Source organism: Nycticebus coucang, chromosome 10 (assembly GCF_027406575.1).
Source record: "Nycticebus coucang isolate mNycCou1 chromosome 10, mNycCou1.pri, whole genome shotgun sequence".
Taxonomy (NCBI): Eukaryota; Metazoa; Chordata; class Mammalia; order Primates; family Lorisidae; genus Nycticebus; species Nycticebus coucang.
This window is the reverse complement of record NC_069789.1, coordinates 124,491,883-124,511,682: the sequence shown is the minus strand read 5'-3', so window position 1 is coordinate 124,511,682 and position 19,800 is coordinate 124,491,883. Positions and strand designations below refer to the sequence as shown.

Here is a 19,800-nt window from a genome sequence, read left to right as displayed (position 1 = left end):
TTTCCTCTGAAGGACTCCCTAATTCCTACCACCATTCTGTGGCTATCCAGCTCCTCCCAGTGTTCCCTGCATCTGCTGAGCACCTGGGGTTGTCTCCTGGCATACCGGAACCTCTTCTGAATACTTGAATAGGACAGAGGGAAACAGATCAGCCCTGGAATCCCAGCAAACGCTATTTATTTTCCAAACAATTTTATTGAAATGTGCCAAGAGTACATGGGCAGCACAAATGTATGAACAGGAAAAAACAAAATCACATGTACAATAATTTTTTAAAAAGTGAAGGTTAATCTTGGGAGATATCAGTTCCCCTCTCCCTCCCCCTCCAGACTTCCATTATGGTTAAGCTTCTACTAACCTAGCATTAAAAAAAGGAATACAAGAACTTCTGGAGAAAAAAAAAAAAAGAAAACAAAACAGCATAAAGAAAAGAGAAACGTTTTCCTGCTCAGATGGGATTCTTCCTAGGCACCTAATTAGGAGGCGTGCTGAGCAGTGGAGAAACACAACTTCAGAGTGTAAGGGTATGGACCGTCTGCAGGGGAGAGAAAAGAGAAAGTTTAGCTGGGCCCCCTCTGGGGAGGCCACCACACCCAGTTCCCCCCATTTTCTGAAGTTCAACGATTGCCCATTTTGAGACTCCAAAATGAGCCAAATATAATAAGCATTTCTTCTCTTCTCTCCTTCCCATAGAGAACCCTGTTCCTATTTCCTTAGCTGGCCCAGGGCAATAGGCTCATCTGGAGCCAACTGGGTGAGCAAATTTTACCTGCTAGTCAGTAATGCTCTTTTTCCTAGGCATTATCTAAACCAGTGTGACTCAGAGAGAATACCACCTCCCTGAAAAGGCAACCCTGAGCAACTCCAAAGCTGGGAAAGTGGGTGGCAGCAAGCAATTGGGCTGACCCTCCCACGAGCAACATTAGGCTGATCTCCTGACAACCAGGTCCCACTTGTCTGTGTCAGTGACAAGAAAAAAACCCTGAGGTCCTACCCCCAGGGCAGGAAGGATGGCTCTGGCATCATGCCAGGCAACTCATTAGGTCACCAAGGGGATGACTGCAGGACACACAAATACTCACTTGGGTTTTTCATCTGGTAATGGTTCAGGAAGCCCAAAGTCTCAAGGGCATCACTCTTTGATTCCCACTCCAGCAGCCCAGAGGAGCTGCGTTCACCTGATTAGAAAGCAAACAGGAACACCAAAGGTTTTAAGCTGACCTGAGCAGAACTAGATAGTCTCAAATTGATAAGCCAAAGGGACGTAGGCAGGAGCAGTTTACTCACTTTTGCCTGAGAATACTTTCACAGAAGTTGGCCGCTTCACCCCCAGCTCGTCACAGATCTACGGTAGAAACAGGTAGTAAATAAATCTGAAAACAAGTTCCACGTGGGAGGCTCAGTGCCTGTGGCTCAAGCGGCTAAGGCACCAGTCACATACACCTGAGCTGGCAGGTTCGTAATCCAGTCTAGTCCCGCCAAACAATGAAGGCCGTTACCAAACAAGTTCCACATGGAAGAATTCAGTTAGATCACACCCTGCATGACTAAGTATTTGAGGTTTTTAGAGAAAGGATTTCCAGTCTTTTTTTTTTTTTTTTGGAGACAGAGCCTCAAGCTGTCACCCTGGGTAGAGTTCTGTGGCATCACAGCTCACAGCAACCTCCAAATCCTGGGCTCAAACGATTGTCCTGCCTCTGCTTCCCAAGTAGCTGGGACTACAGGCGCCCGCCACAATGCCTGGCTATTTTTTGGTTGCAGCAATCATTGCTGTTTGGTGGGCCCAGGCTGGATTCAAACCCACCAGCTCAGGTGTATGTGGCTGGTGCCTTAGCCGCCGAACTGCATTTCTAGATTTTATCATATACCCTAGTTCCTGTGATATGAAAAGGGTTAGCAACACCACTCTAATGTTGCCAAAAATGGGAAAATGGCTTAATTTCCTCATCTTCAGTAAGTATTGGGTGTGTATCAGCACTAAGTTAACGATTGCTGAAATGAAGGACACCATCTCGAGTACAAGGTCAAACTCAGGAGCACCTGACCCTCCAGGTGCCCTATTTCCCTCTGATGAGCCTTTACAGAGCCCTGCCTTCTGATGTTATCTAGATATCCTGCAGTCCTGACTACACAGATGTTTTGAGATGGGGGGCTCTGTGATGGGAGCCCTGTTTCAGTCTGCCATAAATGCAAAACAGTAGCCTGGTAAACTCTACTAATGCCATATTCACCCTATCTAGACCAAGAGCAGGGATCCGAATTTGTCCTGGTCTCTGCTCTGTCCCTAGTACTCAGCTGAGAGCCTGGCAGAGGAAAAGCTCAATAGTGATCTGATGAATAGTGATTTCATTCTAAAATGAATGGCCTACTCAGACATCTCAGGCACAGAAGTTGCACGGCACCCACCTCAAAGAAGTTTTCCTCAGTCACCTCCAGAGGAGCGTTGAAGAAGTGTAGAACATTACTCGGGTGCTGGATGCGGTTCTTCGCTGCCTGCTCCGGGGTAGAGAACCTATTGTTCCTTGATTCACTGAAGTCTTTGTAACTGCAAGACCCATCTTCCAGCCCGTATGACTGACCGGGCATGATGGCTGGTTGCTTGGAGACACTGAAGGAGGGAAGAACAGGAAGCCCATTGTCAGACCCAAAGTTGTTCCCAAAGACTTTGGCTGTAGCCTGGCAGAAGCTGGCCTGGCCCTGCGTGTATCTGATAGCACTTTCACAGAAAACTGACCTACCATTGAGTTGAGGCTGACCCACTTTCTTCCATAGTCTCAGAGAAAGATGTATGTGACAAAACACCTGCCACACCCGACTCTTGCCTGAGTAAGCACTTCAGCCTCACCGTGCTTCTCTGCTAAGCCCCACTCTCCTTCCTTTCTCTCTGCAGTCCCTCTCCAACCCTCTCTAGCCTGGGGAGGCAGAGCACCTACCAGACGTTCAGCTTCTGCCCGAACATGAAGTTGTTGTTGAGGTGGGTAATGGCCCGGTCCACAGCATAGCCATCAGCCATCTCCACCATGGCGGCCCCCGGTTTGCTTTTCATGAATTTCACCTTGGGGAGAGCAGCCAGAGTCAGCACAACTGCCTGGCTGCCAGGAGCCCTTCTCCCACACTTTCCCAAATAGTCAGAAAAGTTAACTCCTAATCCAGGCTTCCATTTCCTCACTCATGAAAAGGGAACCAGGACCACCAGAAAAAAAACGAGTGGCACACAGCAAGTGCTCAGCCTGAGGAGAAGCAGGGCCTAAGCAGTGTTCCAACTGCAGGACACACATAACCCACCGGTGGGTCATTTAATGAGGCACAACAAAACATAGTATGTAGAATGAGAAAATCAGCCATGTTTATATCCATTTTGTCTGTTAGACACCCATATTTATGGATAGATGCTATGGTCACAACGTAGAATCTTCACATGGATCACTACACAAAAGTACTACAGAACAGAGTGATGCTGGCTCTGAAGTCAGGCTATCTGAGTACAGCTTCCACACAAAGGCTGTGGGAACATGGGCCAGTTACTCATCTTTGTCCTTCAGTTCCTCCATCTATTTCAAGTCTATTTCAACCCTCGGCTACCTACTTGTGACTCTTATAGTCCCTCTCCTAGTACTGTCTCGTTAACAATTACTAAGGTGGGCGGCGCCTGTGGCTCAAGGAGTAGGGCGCCGGTCCCATATGCCGGAGGTGGCGGGTTCAAACCCAGCCCCGGCCAAAAAAAAAAAAAAAACAAAAAAAAACAATTACTAAGGCACAGTAGCTCATGCCTGTAAATCTGGCACTCTGGGAGGCAGGTGGATTGTTTGAGCTCAGGAGTTCCAAGACCAGCCTGAGCCAGGAGTGAGAGCCTGTCTCCAAAAGTAGGCAGGTGTTGTGGCAGGCACCTTATTCCCAGTTACTTGGAAGGCTGAGGAAAGATAAATCACTTATGCATGAGAGTTTGAGGTTGCTGTGAGCTGTGATGTCACCGCACTTTATCCAGGGAAACAGTGAGACTGTCTCAAAGAGAAAAAAATATTACTAAGGATTATCTAAGGATTACTGTGAACAGCAGATTAAGTCACTACATGTAAAGCCCCTCTAATAGCACCTGGTTTACAGGAAGCACACTACACGTGAACTAGCTCCACCATCACTAAGGGGCCAAGCAAGGGGCTGCAACAAAGCCGTCCAACCCAGATGGAATTGATGTAAACAAAAAGACCTGGTCTCAGACAGCCATCACTCAGTCCTGGCTAACTGTTCCACAAAAGGCAAGAAAGCGCAGTGTTGCAGGATCACCTCAAAGTTTTCTGGAGATAAACCTTACACAGTGGCCTTTAATAATAATGGGCAAAATTTTACATATTTTTAAGAATATTCTTGGGGCAGCGCCTGTGGCTCAGTGAGTAGGGCGCCAGCCCCGTACGCCGAGGGTGGTGGGTTCAAGCCCAGCCCCGGCCAAACTGCAACAACAAAAAAATAGCCGGGCGTTGTGGCGGGCGCCTGTAGTCCCAGCTGCTCGGGAGGCTGAGGCAAGAGAATCGCGTTAAGCCCGAGAGTTAGAGGTTGCTGTGAGCCGTGTGACGCCACGGGACTCTACCCGAGGGCGGTACAGTGAGACTCTGTCTCTACCAAAAAAAAAAAAAAGAATATTCTTGTCCTTCCCTTTAAGGGATTAGCTTCAATTGCCCTCCATATTCCTTCTCTATGACATACATGCCAGGGGGTAATAGTACAGGGATACACCATCTTGTCTTGTCACCAGATCATGGTGTCTTGTTTCTTTCTTTTTTTTTTTTGTAGAGACAAGAGTCTCACTGTACCACCCTCGGGTAGAGTGCCGTGGCGTCACATGGCTCACAGCAACCTCTAACTCTCAGGCTTACGCGATTCTCTTGGCTCAGCCTCCCGAGCAGCTGGGACTACAGGCGCCCGCCACAAGGCCCAGCTATTTTTTTGTTGCAGTTTGGCCGGGGCCAGGTTTGAACTCGCCACCCTCGGCATATGGGGCCGGCGCCCCACTCACTGAGCTACAGGCGCCGCCCATGGTGTCTGTTTCTAAGGCCATTATTAAATGTTTCTTCCTAGGGCTAGGCACCGTGGCTGATGCCTGAAATGCCAGCACTCTAGGAGGCCAAGGCAGGCAGACTGCTTGAGCTCATTTCATGGAGTTCAAGACAAGCCTGAGCCAGAACAAGACCTCATCTCTGAAACAGCCAGGTATTGTGGCAGGCGCATGTAGTCCCAGCTTCTTGGGAGGCTGAGGCAGGAGAATGGTTTATGCCCAACAGTTTGAGGTTGCTGTGACACCAGAACACTTTGCCGAGGGTGACAAAGTAACAAAAAAAAAAAAAAAAAAAAAAAATTAGAGCCAGGTATGGTGGCAGCGTTCACTATGGTCCCAGATCCTGGAGGCTGAGGCAAGAGAATCACTTGAGCCCAGGAATTCAAGGCTTCAGTGATGTAGAATACCACTGTGTTCCAGCCTGGGAAACAGAATATATATTTTTTTTTTTTAGAGATAGAGTTTCACTTTATTGCCCTCGGTAGAGTGCCGTGGCATCACACAGCTCACAGCAACCTCCAACTCCTGGGCTTAGGTAGTTCTCTTGCCTCAGCCTCCCGAGTAGCTGGGACTACAGGCGCCCGCCACAACGCCCAGCTATTTTTTTTTTTTTTTTGTAGAGACAGAGTCTCACTGTACCGCCCTCGGGTAGAGTGCCGTGGTGTCACACGGCTCACAGCAACCTCTAACTCTTGGGCTTACGCGATTCTCTTGCCTCAGCCTCCCGAGCAGCTGGGACTACAGGCACCCGCCACAATGCCCGGCTAGCGCCCAGCTATTTTTTGGTTGCAGTTTGGCCGGGGCCGGGTTTGAACCCGTCACCCTCGGTATATGGGGCCGGCGCCCTGCTCACTGAGCCACAGGCGCCGCCCGGGAAACAGAATATTTTGTCTCTAAAAACAAGTTTTTTTTATTTTGTTTTGTTTTGTATTGATAGTCTCACTATGTCACCCTTGGTAGAGTACCGTGGCATCACAGCTCACAGCAACCTCCAACTCTTGGGCTTAAGCGATTCTCCTGCCTCAGCCTCCCAAGTAGCTGGGACTATAGGCGCCTGCACAACACCCAGCTATTTTTTGTTGTTGTTGCAGTTGTCTGTTGTTTAGCTGTCCCAGGCCAGGTTCAAACCACCAGCCCCAGTTTATGTGGCTGGCACGGTAACCACTGTGCTGCACATGCTAAGCCCCGACTATTTTTTTTAAGAGACAGGGTCTCATTCTTGCCGAAGCTGGTCTCCAACCTGTGAAGCTCAGAGCAAATACACCCACCTTGGCTTCTTATAGGTGTGAGCCACGGTGCCAGGCCTAAAAACAAAGTCTTTGTGTTCATGTGCCAATTAAGTATTAGTACTCTTATGTGACAAAGTCCTGATTTTGAAAATATTGGTATAATTCAAAGAAAACAAAATACCCACATGTAGCAAGGACCAATCAAAACCTGTCTAGCAGGTCACCTGAGTTAACTAAGTTATCACTTGAGTCAGGTTGCTCCAAGCCAGGTTCACACTGGCTCTTCCCCTTTTGCTGACTAGCAAGCTACGAGGCTCAGGGCCTCTCTCAGGCCTGCCAGGTCCACAAGGAAAACAGTCGACTCAGCAGAAGCTCACCTTCTCCACATTGCCATATAAGCAGAAGACATTGAAGACTCGGTCACAGTTCATCTTAGATTGATCCAAGCCATAGACCATGAGCACAGGGCTGTCGGCGTGAGGGCCATACTCGGGTGGTGGGGGAGGGGGTGGGGGGTGCCCATACTGGGGGCCGTAGCGGCTTGGGCCCCGACGGTGACCCCCCACTGGTGGACCCATCCTTCTCCCTTCGTAGTGAGGTGGGGGGGGCCCGTAGCCCTCATCATGGTAATGGCTGTGGTACCCACCGTGGGGCCCTCCTGGGGGGTGGGAAGGAAAGAGAGGGAGGACGGGTGAGAATTTGCGCGGCGGGCGGCGGGCAGGGGCACATGAGCCACGGGAGTCCACGGAAGGGAACCCCCTGCCCTCACCATATTCTGCGGGATGGTCTCCTAGGAGAGGGGGCTGCCTCTGGCGTTTGTTGGGGTTGCTGCCAGGGTCACCTGTGAACAGAGACAACAGTCAGTACCTAACTCAGGTGATCTCTCTCTCCCTCCTGACTACAGAGGCTAATCTCAGCTCCCGGGAGCCTCATTGCAAGGTCTCCCTTCTTACAAGGGCTGCTGGGACCTTCTTTTACGGCCCAAGTTGGGCATGAAGCCCAAGCCTATCTCTCCTCCCCTTATCAAGAGGGCTGGTCTCCTTTTTCTGTGACGGATGAGAGAGACCAGGGTCTGTGCTCTCAGCTGCCCTGGCCCTGGTGGGAAGCCCAGGTCCTGGGCCCTCCGGGGAACTTACAGCTGCTATGTAAGCTGATCTAACAGAAGGAGTGAAAGCAGCTTGCTATAGTATCTCCCAATGAAGGGAGAGGAGATTAAGAGCGTGAAAATAACCCAGGCAAGAAGGTGAAACTTGACCCCTAAAGCCCCAAGGTTCTAGGAGCTCTTGTCCCAATTCTCTAGGTTCTTTCTTCCTTCTCAATCTCGGCCCCAGTCACCCTCCCACCCATTCATGTCCAGCCTGAGGAGAGGGACTGGACTGTAGGAGCTGACAATCAGGGCAAAGGCAGAGTCAGTTAAAAAGAACAATCACGTACAAGGCATCAACATTCTCAGACCCAACAACGGCATCGCGCAGATCCACCTCCCGACCCCAGCTGCAGTTCATAATCACTACCATTAATTTAGCGCTTAAGTGGCAGACACTGGGCTAAGCGCTTTACAAACATCACAGCTTCTGGAATTCCTCACAACAACCCTATGAGGTAGGTCATAGTATTTTAGCCCCGTTTTACAGATGAGAAAACAGAATCATTAACTTTTAACCGTGCAGTTAAAAGACATTTTGGCTCAAGGTCACAAAGCAAGTTAGCGGCTGAGCCAGGATTTGAATCCAGGTATGGTTGACTCCAAACCCTAGGGCTCGAAACCCTTTCTTGCCACCCATCCTGGGTTTTGTTTTCAACAGTCATTACAAAGATGGAAAAGGACTACTTACAGCAGAAGTACAGAGTACAATGTCCATTTGTCACAAAAAACAAATCTGTATTTTCTCTTACCATTGGACGCTTCAACAGTGAGTTAGCACAGTTCTGAAAGATGGCGTCCCATCAAACATACACTGCGACCCTGCATCACATGGTTTTACAGTCATAAATACAAGTTACGGTATACATCCGCTATAATTTTTTTAAAGAATCGTTTTAAAAGTCAATGTTTTGATTAAATAAAAAATGGCTCACAGATGTTCTGTCCTCAGAAGATACCAGAAAAGTGGAAATAAAGGTGTATGAAGTGGGTAGTGTCCGTGTTGTCACCTCCTCACATTATGTGCTGCAGTGCGGTGCTTCTGGCTGTGTAGCGCTCCGTGTGCGTGTCTCCTGGGTATGGAGTGTGCCAGTGGCCCCACTATGCTCGAGCTTTTTTTTGGCCTTGGGAGCACTCCCGGTTACCCGCCAGCAGGTAACTGTGTGCCTCTGAGCTGTTTGGCTGTCTGGTTTTAGGTCTGTTTTGGTTTTTTGATTTTTTTTTTTTTGTTGTTGTGGTTTAAGCTTTTTTTTTGGTTTTTTCTGATCTCCAGTTGGTGCAGATTATGTTGGCAGCTGGTGACTGCAGAAAAAATATCAAAACAAAAAAAAAAAAAAAGAAGGCCCTCCCCAAACCAAAGGACTTAAAAAACAAAACCCATGTGGCGAGGAATGGAGAGAGGATCCTATTGTCTTGGAGGCCCATGGAATCTACTTCAGTCTATGAACCGTTCTCCGAAAAGAGCACCGCTGGCTGGCTGGGAGAGCTCTGTTCTCTGTGTTTCCTACTTCTGTGTACATTCTCGGGTTCAAGTTTGCTTGGATTTTGACTTTTTTTTTTAATGTTTAGTAAAAAAGGCAGTGTCTGCTGCCATGTTGCGTCTCTTTCTCTCTTTGACTCTGTCTGCCTCTGTCTCTGTGCTTGTAGCTGTTCCTTGGAGCACGGTGTGGTGTTCTTGATGTAGTGAGCTCAAGTCTGCGGCTGTTTCTGGGGACGTGGTGGAGGCTGCATGTTCTGTTCTCTCCAGGAAGAGCTAGTGGTTTTCTACCCTGTGTGTTGGTGAGCAATGTGCAGAGGCAGAGCCGCTGAAGTATGGTTTCCGAGGGGGTGGCCAAGCACCGCCCTCACTCCAGGTTACCTCATCAGCCCTTGTTTTTTGGGCCCCAGCCCTGGGGGCGGCCAAAGCTGAGAGGCATCAAAACCAATGCACAGCCAGCCCCTGCCACTAGCCCCTGCCGGTCTGCACATCTTCTATTTATGTTCCTTGGAGAAGAAATGGTTGGTTGCCATGTTTCTGTTAGCAGTCATGTAATGCCATTGCCCGCTCTGGTACATTCACTTGGCCACCAATTTGCCTCTGACCTTTGGAGGGAGCATCCAGGCCCACAGGGCCCACTGTGAGGGTCCTGGAAAGATTCTAGCCCACCCTGCCCGCTGCTTCCCATTTCCAAGGGCAAGACAGGCCTGCCTGGCAACGTGGCCTCTGGCCTCCCAGCGCCTGTGCAATGTCAGCAACCACTTTCCTCCCTCAGTCACAGCCCAGTCCAACGTATCAGACCAAGACACACAGGTGGATGGTCTTGCTGAGGAGGTGCCACTGTTTTTTTCACAGGCCATCCTCTGCCTCTTCCTCCTACTAACAGCAAACCATTCTTGACAGACACTAAGAAGAGCTATCCTTCTGGGCCCCCTGCAGAGATACAGAGGGAGTCCCTTGTACACATGAACTGAGTCATGTATGCCCTGGGCCAATTCAGAGTGTTTTACCTCTATAAGGTAAAACAAAGGCTCTGCTACAAGACCCAGGAGCCCTCGTCACCCCCAACTGTTATCTCCCCCCAAATCACACACTCTCAACTGTACAGAACAAAAGGACAATTCTTGGCCCAGGGAGAATGGAGTCAATGACCCACCCTAACCAGACTCTAGAAGGAGCTGCTACTGGTTTCTAAGCCCACCGCCATGCCTCGTCCTCAGTGAGCCCTGCTCCCCACCGCCAAGCCTTAGCCTTGACTTGGCCCCCTCAGAAGCACAGGCCCTCACTGCCATTCTCCCAGTAGAATATTCTTGCCAAGAGCGTACCCCAAGACCCTCCCATGTCCACAGGGAGCCCAATGGCATTACATAACCCTGAGCCCGGGTCTATGAAGTGCGCTGCTAGCCAAGTGAAGGCAAGGCAGGTGTGTTTAAAACAAAGTGGCCATCAGGATTACCTTGTCCACTGAGGTTGGGGTTTGTATAATCCCAAGTATCCTGATCATTCTTGAACACATTCAAGCGCGTAGGCTGAAAGGACAAGACAAAACTTGAGATCAGCCATGTCAGTTCACCTTGAAGCTACCAAGGCACAGTAACTTCCCTGACTTACCTTCGCATATTCAATCTTCAGAGTGCAACAGCCAGAATAGATGTCAGCCCCATTGAGTGAGGCCTTAGCCCGCTGGGCACTTTGAACAGAGTCAAATGTTAATTAAGTTAAGGAAATTCCCACCTTGGGAGCTCTTTAGAAAGGACTTCAAATTGTCCCAGAAAGGAATGAAAACAAAGTAACACTCAAAGACTGCAGTGTTCTCGGATCAGTTCATGGCCCGTAGCCACCATTTTCAGGATGAAGGCAAAACTGAGCAGATGGACTCAACTACTCCCCTGGGTGAGCAGTAACTGGCTAGAGTTCTCTCATGATCTGTACCCCTATCCCAGTCCACTTCCTCTCCCACCATCCCAAGCCATGCCACCTTTTCTTTATTGCAGGAATTTTCTTTAGCCCTTTAACTGAACCTGAACAATCTGAGACATCAACCATATTGTATGCCTATACTAAGTGTCATGCTGCTTTGTCTAAGATGTTCTAAAAACTGTAACAAACCCCTCTCCCGTCAATCATGCTACAAATTTTTCAGTTTCTCTAATAAGCTCCTTCCCACCTTAGTTCCACTGCAGAGCCTGCTTCTTCCACCCTGAATACCAATTCCTATCCCCTCAGAAACCTTCCCAGATCCCCTTTTAAATTTCTTTCCCCTGTATCTTATAGCACTCTGCTCTATCACACGGTACTTCTGGCTCCTTGTTTATCATCTGTTTCTCCCATCAGATTGTTGACTTTATAAAGGCATTTGGCCCATAGCAGGCATTCAGCAGATACAAGCTGCTTAAAAGAATGCCCCCACCCCTCCCCCGTGGCTCAAGCAGCTAAGGCGCCAGCCACATACACCTGAGCTGGCAGGTTCGAAACCAGCCCTAGCCCGCCAAACAACAATGATGGCTGCAACCAAAAAATAGCCGGGCATTGTGGCAGGTGTCTGCAGTCCCAGCTCCTTGGGAGGCAGAGGCAAGAGACTCGCATGAGCCCAGGAGTTGGAGGTTGCTGTGAGCTATGATGCCACGGCACCCTACCCAGGGTGACAGCTTGAGGCTCTGTCTCAAAAAAAAAAAAAAAAAAAAAAGAATGGCCCCCTTCCAAGCCCCGTGAGAGCATCCACCACAAGGAACACCGTTTCCCAGCAAAGGATATTCCACCATGGCCTGCACTCCATTCTTCCGGAAAATGACAATTCTCTGGACGGGGCCACAAGGATTACAGATCGTATATAGAACATCCTATAAACACAAAAATGAGCAAAATGAAGAGGCACTGAAGGTCAGTCTGGCTTGGGTGAAGGGCTGGAGAGAAAAAGGAGGGGACTCTCACAGAGGAACCACTGGAATGCTTGCTGCACGCACCGTAGTAATAGAGTAGATAGGGTTCAAGATGGTAAAGAGAAGCACACTGTTGACACTCCGTGAGTCATCTGAGTCCCCAGGGCGAGAGATCTTCTGGCTGGTAGAGTAGTTTACAAAAGCTGGGTGACCGGCAATATAGATTTGGTTGTCGGCTGCGTAGTTCACAGCATTGCAAGCCCCCAAAACATCTTCGAATTCCACCAGTGCTTGTCTTTTTTTAGGCATTACCACCACATAGCTGTCATAAAAAACAAAAGTTTCAATCCACTCAGGGAGGTAAGAGACAAGAGAAGAAGGCCCTCCAAATTATGGACACATTCCTCCAAAACCATGTCATGGTTTCCCAACCTGAACACCCCATGGTACCACAAACCAAGAGATGTATAACTAAGTTATCACCTTCTCTGAGAAGCCTTCATCATCACTCTTACCTCACTAAAAAGAGGCCTCCCAGACTCCCGGGCTTACCCATCACAGTGCAAATCACTTACCCTATCAAAGTGCAAATACTTTCCAACAGGACGAACCCAGAACAGTTTTGCTCGCTAATGTATCTAGCATACACCAGATACTCAAAAAATATTTCCTGGTCAGTGGTTACGGCGCCACACACATACACCGAGGGTGGCAGATTCGAACCTGGCCCAGACCAGTTAAAACAATGACAACTTGTCACACTTTATGGGGCAAGACATGATTGCAAGAGGGACTTTACCTAACAATTGCAATCAGTGTAACCTGGCTTATTGTACCCTCAATGAATCCCCAACAATAAAAAAGTAAATAAATAAATAAATAAATAAAGACGACAACTGCAACAAAAAATAGCCCAGCATTATGGCGGGCATTTGTAGTCCCAGCTACTTGGGAGGCTAAAGCAAGAGAATCACTTAAGCCCAAGAGTTTAAGGTTGCTATGAGCTGTGACGCCATAGCAGTCTACCAAGGGGCAACATGGTGAGACTGCTGCACAAAAAAAAAAAAAAATTTCCTGACTGAAATGGGTGCGGCACCTGTAGCTAGCTCAGCAGCTAGGGCACCAGCCACATACACCGGAGCTGGTGGGTTTGAATCCAGCCCAGGCCTATCAAACGACGACTATAACCAAAGAATAGCCAGATGTTGTGGCAGGTGACTATAGTCCCAGCTACTTGGGAGGCTGAGGCAAGAGAACTGCTTAAGCCCAAGAGTTTGAGGTTACTGTGAGCTGTGATGCTACAGCACTCTACTGAGTGCAACATAGTGAGACTCTGTCTCAAAAAATAAAACAATAAACAGAAGAATACTGACTAGAAACTACAAGGATGAGAAGGAGAAAGGGGAAAAAAAAAAAGATTCAGAGTTTGCTGTAACCTGACACAAGGTACATAGGAGAATGGCCAACTCCAGAGAATAGGAGCCACAGAACCTAGTCAAAAAACCCTGGACCAGAATGGCAAAAATCAGTATTTTCTTTTCTTTTTTTTAAGAGACAAAGTCTCACTTTATCACCCTCAGTAGTGTGCTGTGGCGTCACAGCTCACAGCAACCTCCAGCTCTTGGGCTTAAACAATTCTCTTGCCTCAGCCTCCCAAGTAGCTGGAACTACAAGCGCCTGCCACAATGCCTGGCTTTTTTTTTTTTTTTTTTGTAGAGACAGAGTCTCACTTTATGGCCCTCGGTAGAGTGCCATGGCCTCACACAGCTCACAGCAACCTCCAACTCCTGGGCTTAAGCGATTCTCTTGCCTCAGCCTCCCGAGTAGCTGGGACTACAGGCGCCCGCCACAACGCCCAGCTATTTTTTGGTTGCAGTTTGGCCGGGGCTGGGTTTGAACCCGCCACCCTGGGTATATGGGGCCGGCGCCTTACCGACTGAGCCACAGGCACCGCCCGCCTGGCTTTTTTTTTTTTTTTTTTGCAGTTTGGCCAGGGCCAGCTTTGAACCTGCCACCCTCCCTGGGTATATGGGGCCAGCACCCTACTCAGTAAGCCAAAGGCACCGGCCCCAAAATCACTATTTTCAACCAGAGACACTGATACATAAGGACATCAAGGAGTTAACTTCTTTGGAAGCCCAACTCCTGGACTGAGCCCAGTACCTGATGGGTCCAAACTCCTGCAAAGCTTCCACAAGGTCAGCTTCCACTACACCATCAATCAGGCCCCTGATGTGGACAACTGGGGAGGCAGGGGTTTTGTGCGGGTCATCGTAGTTCTCCTGAGAAAACAAGCAGAAACAAGGCTTCGATTCCTGCTGTACAACATGGCAGCCCACTGGCCTGTGCTGTTGTAGATCTAGTCAGATAAGATAGCTGGTTGTCACCCAGGAAGACGGCAGAGGTCACACCAGAGGCAGCAATTCAAGGTGATCACAAAAGGGTCCCGGTCAGAGCCACAGCCCTGAGTGGATAGCCACTGCCCACTAGTTTACGCTGCAGCTTCTGAAGGCAGAATGGAGTAAAGATTATGCAAGTCTCAAATCTTTCTTTTCTCCAGGGACTTGTGTCTCCTGCCACTGGTCTACTCAAACAAAAAGTGGCTTGGAAAGGGGACAAGATGGCAAGAAGGGCTTAAACAGTTGTCTGTTGCACTCAGAACAAGGATATCCCCTTTGCTATGTCCCAAGTTCACTGCTCTTTTACTAGTTGAGCTATTATCATGCTTGTTTCCGACCACACACCCCACATCCAGTCAGAGAAAAACAGCATGTGCTCTGGCAGGTAGGCCAATCTTTACCCCTCTACTCCATCAATACTGCATCAAAACCTGCTTTGGATGAGCCAGATTAAGGAAAAACCAGGGTAAAAATGTCTTTTAGAAAAAGGAGAAACTCCAAACCATTCCATTAGAAACCAAGGCAGCTCTTTTCCTAGAAATTATCTTTCTAGAATCGCAAGAAAAAGAAACTTTCTCCACCTCTCCCCGGCTCCAGGCCCAGCCTCCTGTCTTGATGTTCACCGGGCAGAAGCAAACCACAGGAGTAACACCCGCCTAGTTACCAGCCCAAGGTTGGAGTTTCCTTCCCAGCCCTGCCCCTGACCAGCTACAAAACCTAATCTAATTTACCTCATCTCTCTTTACCTGTTTCCTCCTCTGTAAATCAGAAATCCTAATGTCTCCCAACCTCAAAAAGGGGTAAGGGAAAAAAAGGGGGCGGGGCAAGGAATCAACTAAAATGTCTTTAAAACATGTGGAACACTAAGTATAGATTAAACTGCCAGTAAATAAGCAGGGTGCTGTAGCTCACGCCTATAAACCCAGCACTCTGGGAGGCCCAAGGGGGTGGTGGTGGTGGTGGTGGATTGCTTACAGGTTGGAGACCTGCCTGAGCCAGAACAAGACCCTATCTATAAAAATAGCTTGGGCCTGGGCGGCGCCTGTGGCTCAGTCCGTAGGGCGCCGGGGGCCGAGGGTGGCAGGTTCAAACCCGGCCCCGGCCAAACTGCAACCAAAAAATAGCTGGGCGTTGTGGCGGGCGCCTGCAGTCCCAGCTACTCTGGAGGCTGAGGCAAGAGAATCGCTTAAACCCAGGAGTTGGAGGTTGCTGTGAGCTGTGTGATGTCACGGCACTCTACCGAGGGCCATAAAGTGAGACTCTGTCTCTACAAAAAAAAAAATATATATATATATAGCTTGGGCCTTGTGGCGGGGGCCTGTAGTCCCAGCTACTCGGGAGGCTGAAGCAAGAGAATTGCTTGAGCCCAAGAGTTTGAGGTTGCTGTGAGCTATGATGCCACAACACTCTACCAAGGGCAACTAAGTGGGACCAAAAAAAAAAAAAAAAAACCTGCCAGTAAATAGCTACTAGGCTCGGCGCCTGTGGCTCAGGCGACTAAGGCGCCAGCCACATGTACCTGAGCTGGCAGGTTCGATGCAGCCCAGGCCCGCCAAACAACAATGACGGCTGCAACCAAAAAATAGCTGGGCGCTGTGGCGGGTGCCTGTAGTCCCAGCTACTTGGGAGGCGGAGGCAGGAGAATCGCTGCTCCGGGATTATTGAGCCCAGAAGTTGGAAGTCGCTGTGAGCTGTGATGTCACAGCACTCTACCCAGGGCGACAGCTTGAGGCTCTGTCTCAAAAAAAAAACAAAAGCAAAAACAAAAACAAAAAAAGTTGCTAAACCGGGATGATGGTTGATCCAGAAGACTAAGAACTCGGCAGGAGTAAAGACTGAGCCCCAACTCAAAAGTAACAAGTGGTGATTTTTCTAAATGTGGCCACATGGCCAGTGAATAAAATTTTATCGATCAAACTCTTGCATCCAGTTAATCCCTGGAAACTTTAAGCTAACTTGTGATGGCTTCAAATCTCCCAAACGGCCAAAGCGTACCTCATAAACCTGTTTTCCTGTTTTCAATGCCCACAGACAGGGACACAGTCAATTCTAGAGGTATATCTTCAAGTAAATGAATTTCTGCATGCAGCAGCGGTGGACGTTAAAGAGATCGAACTGTTGTAGTACGGCGTCCCTCGCCCAAGAGAGGACAAGGCCAGCCGCCAGCCACCACCCACCGGTTCCCGCTCCTGAGGCGCGGCTCCAAACGCCCACGAGCTGTGGCGGGGTAAGTGCGCACGCGCACGGAGCCAGAGAAGAAAATGATAAAAGAAAAAAAAAGCGGCGTGCCCGGCCCCTACACGGTAGCCCGCGGCGCCTGCGCAGTACGCCTCTAGCAGCGCTGGCTGCTTCCTCCGCTCCACCTTCAGCCCGCTTCAGATTGCGCGCACGCGCAAGCTCCTGTCCTCGCGCAAACCCCGCCGTTTGCCCGACTGCCCCTCCCCCACTCCGTCAACGGCGCGAGGGCTTAAGCGCGTGCGCAGAGGACCCCCCCTAAAAAAAAGAAATACCCCGAAGATGAGAAATTTCGTCCCCTCTCACGGCCTTCCAACGCCTAGGGCCCTGGCCTCACCCCTCCGCCGCCGCCCGCCGCCCCGGATCCGCCACCGCCACCGCCACCGCCTCCGTGCTGGTCGCCGGCGTTGTCAGTCTTGAGCCGCTTAGGGGCTCGGCCGCCCTCACTGCCGCCGCCGTAGTAGCGGCCACCGCCGCCTCCGCCGCCTGCTGCTGCCATCTTCACCATCGCTCCCGACCGCCTCCGCTGCTCGTCCGGCTGCTGCCTCTGCTCCAGCCGCCGACGCCGCTTCTCCGCCCGGGGCAGCAGCCTCCGCGACATGGCGGCGCAGAACCCGCCTCCCCCCGCCTCTCATTGGGGGAGGGACACGCCCGTCACTCGCCGCCCCCACCCGATAGGGGGAGCCACTGGTCCCGCCGCGGGGGGAGGGGAAGCATTAGCATGCCTTGAGAATCTATTGGGTGCTGCCTACGACGTTTGGCAGGAGGGCCCGCCTTCGTTTGTCTAGGACACTCTTTATAGGCGAGCGTTTTCTGCCAGTCATTTTGCCGACCCCACCGCCTTAAAACAAAGTCCAATTTGATAGGTTAGATTTTTGGCACCACTTAACTCCCTAGAAGCATCTCATAGGGGCGACGCGCCAAACCGCCTAGAAGCCCCGCCTCCTTCCCATTTTCATTGGTTTTCTTGCAAAAACCTTCAGTTCCCCCCAGTCACAAAGACCACCTTCCGCGCCACTTCTGAGGAAGACTGGAAAATCTGTCCCTTTTGTCTCTCTCCAGTGGTTACTGCAAATGCCCATCTTCTGCGTCTCCACCGATTGGTGTAGTGGCAAGAGTAACCTCTCACAGGATGGTAGGACTGATACGTCTCTGATTGGGTGAAAACCGAAACTCCACCCCGCGTGGGTGCTCTTCGGCGCAGTCTAAGAAAGGATCGCAGGGGCGGATGCGAGCGCGGGTATGTTCTCAGGCGCCTCCGGAGGCGGGGTGACCCTGCCAGGGAGCGACGGCCTGCAGTACCCAGAGTGTTCGAGTACCTCATCTGTGCAACCCCGAAAGACTACGCCACACTGAGTAACCTCCAGGGAAGCTCTGTCCACATCGTTATGAACTGTCCCTCTTCACCTCCAACCTGCCCAGTGCCCGGAATATCCCAACGCTGACCCTTTTCCTCAATATAACAGCTCGCTGCTACGGTCTTCGGACCCTGCCCTGTTCGCCAAAATCCTTTAACCACTCCACCTCTAAATTCAGTCACTATAATCCCTTTCGGTTTCCATTAAGGGAAGGAGCTTTCGCACGCCTTTCCATCTGCCCACGCAGACGCTTCCGCCTACAATACTTTCTCTACTACTGCAGGACTTAAGGGCCAATTCTAATCCATACAACCCCAGTTCGCAAGTCCTAACCACGGCAGACCTCTAGGTTTCCCCACCCCGTAACTCAGGCCAAGGTATTCACAACGTCACTCTGACCACTCAGATCCTTACAGATATCCTGTTTGGAAGCTGTGGTCCTTGCGTCGGCTTTAGGGAGGGTGACGCCCACCAGGCACCTAGCACAAGTGCGAGCGCCCGGCAAAAAGGAGCCGTGGTCGTCTGGGTCCATCCGGCCTGACCTCAAAGGTGAGGAAGGACCAGCTACAGTGCCCTGGAGCGCAAGCCTCAAGGCTCCAACAAAAGCCGCACTGGAAGGAAGCGGAGGAGACAGGTGCTTACCCAGATTGTCCTAAGGGGTCTAACGCTTTGGAGACCCCTGTCTGGGAGTGGGGATACTGCACTTAGCGAAACTAGCATCGTGGAAAATGTGGCGGATGCGCCGAAGGTCCTCCGACTACTTTTCACTCGACTGAAATGGGGATCCGGAATAGCGGTCTCCGAGGAAACTAAGTTTGAAATAGGGGTCAGAGGGGACTAAAAGAGCGGGCCATGCCAGATAGGCCTGCTGGTTTTGGAAAATAAAGTTGGGGGGAACCTGACGGGGACCTCAACAAGCTGATAGTCACACCACAACCGTGCGAAAACGCCAGCCGCCCACAGATGGGGGGCGGTGCTGAGTCCGGAACACGTGATCCGCGTGACGGGAAGAGGGCGGGGCTGGTGCTCCTGAAGGGCGGGGTCGCGAGGGCCAGACGTCAGAGGAGTGCGGTGGGGGAGGGGGCGAGAAGGGGCCCCACCCCTCCCCGCCCCCGCGCCCGGCCCGGAAGCCCCTCGCGCCGGCGCACGGACGGAACGCGGCGAACGGCCCTCAACGCCGCACGTTCCAGGCCGCTTGTTCGGCCGCGTCCTCCGCTCCCCCGCACTCACGGCCTCCGCCCCTCCCCCACCCCCTTGGGTGAGACCGCGGCACCCGGCAGCGGGCGGCGCCTCCCACGAGTCCCCTGGCGCTCCTCCCCGTCCCCTCGCCCCTCGCCCCTACCAGCTCGGCGGTGAGCCTGGCCGGCCGTCCCGGATCGAAAAGAGCAGACACTGGGAAGTTTTGGGAGAGGGAGGGGCAGACCTTAAAGGGACCACGACCTCTTTACAACCCGAGGGGAAAAAACTTGGGCGGGGCGGCGGGGGGGCGCAGGAGCTGGCACGTGGCGGGAGACGGAGAATTGTTCCGCGGGTGAATAAAGAAAATAGGGCAAGAAAGCTCAAGGAAAGGCTCTTGAGCTTCTGCGTTCGGACTGTGTGCCCCTTTTTCTCCAAAACTCACCTCCTCCCTACAGAAAGACTTGCAGTTTTTAGGGGTTCACGCGTCATTCCTCCTGCTGGGCCAAGTGTTGTGTTAGTTGAAGCAAATGTTGGGGTGTACATTGTATAAATAGGGGAACAGGCTCAGGAGACGCAAGTGACTTACCCAAGATGCTACAGATTGTAGTGGGTTTGACACCAAGGCAGACGCATGATTACTGCGCTGCAGAACCTACTAGGGTTGTGTGTGGGGGGTGTTATGAAAAGATTAAGAGCAGGGGCTTTGAGGCCGCACTGCCTGGGTTCAATTGTGGACGCTGCATTTTAGTTCTGTGGGCCTGAGAAAGTGATTTAGAGTTGTTGGGCTTCTGCTTACTCATCCATCGTGAGGAGTGCGGTAAATGTCTGCAATTGAGGGAGCCTCAGAGGC

General features: G+C 50.9%; 1 protein-coding gene across 6 annotated transcripts; it reads right to left on the bottom strand.

Annotated features, from left to right (window-relative positions):
• Positions 1-175: 175 nt before the first annotated feature.
• On the bottom strand, positions 176-19,192 carry HNRNPL (heterogeneous nuclear ribonucleoprotein L). 6 transcript variants are annotated; one of them, XM_053605386.1, is made up of 13 exons: positions 19,114-19,165; positions 13,943-14,061; positions 11,864-12,101; positions 11,655-11,740; positions 10,512-10,608; positions 10,357-10,429; positions 7,049-7,120; positions 6,657-6,937; positions 2,934-3,055; positions 2,407-2,608; positions 1,288-1,345; positions 1,083-1,178; positions 176-535 (listed from the first exon to the last, which is right to left on the bottom strand). In XM_053605386.1, the coding sequence occupies exons 3-13, from the start codon at positions 12,086-12,088 to the stop codon at positions 477-479; spliced, it is 1,371 nt and encodes a 456-aa protein (XP_053461361.1). In that variant the 5' UTR covers positions 12,089-12,101; positions 13,943-14,061; positions 19,114-19,165; the 3' UTR covers positions 176-476. The 6 variants fall into 6 exon arrangements, with proteins under 6 accessions (XP_053461361.1, XP_053461358.1, XP_053461362.1 ...); XM_053605383.1 differs by lacking the exon at positions 19,114-19,165 and adding an exon at positions 16,751-17,371; XM_053605387.1 differs by having other exon boundaries at positions 6,657-7,120; positions 19,114-19,192.
• Between the last annotated feature and the right edge of the window lie 608 nt (positions 19,193-19,800).

Coding starts and splice junctions, on each gene's coding strand:
- HNRNPL (XM_053605382.1), bottom strand. CDS start 17,014: ATGTCGCGGAGGCTGCTGCCCCGGGCGGAGAAGCGGCGTCGGCGGCTG. Junction 10,609..11,654: donor GGAGTGCAGGCCATGGTGGA/ATATCCTTTGCT, acceptor AACTTAATTAAC/ATTTGACTCTGTTCAAAGTG. Junction 1,346..2,406: donor CTGAGGAAAACTTCTTTGAG/GTGGGTGCCGTG, acceptor TTTCTACCGTAG/ATCTGTGACGAGCTGGGGGT.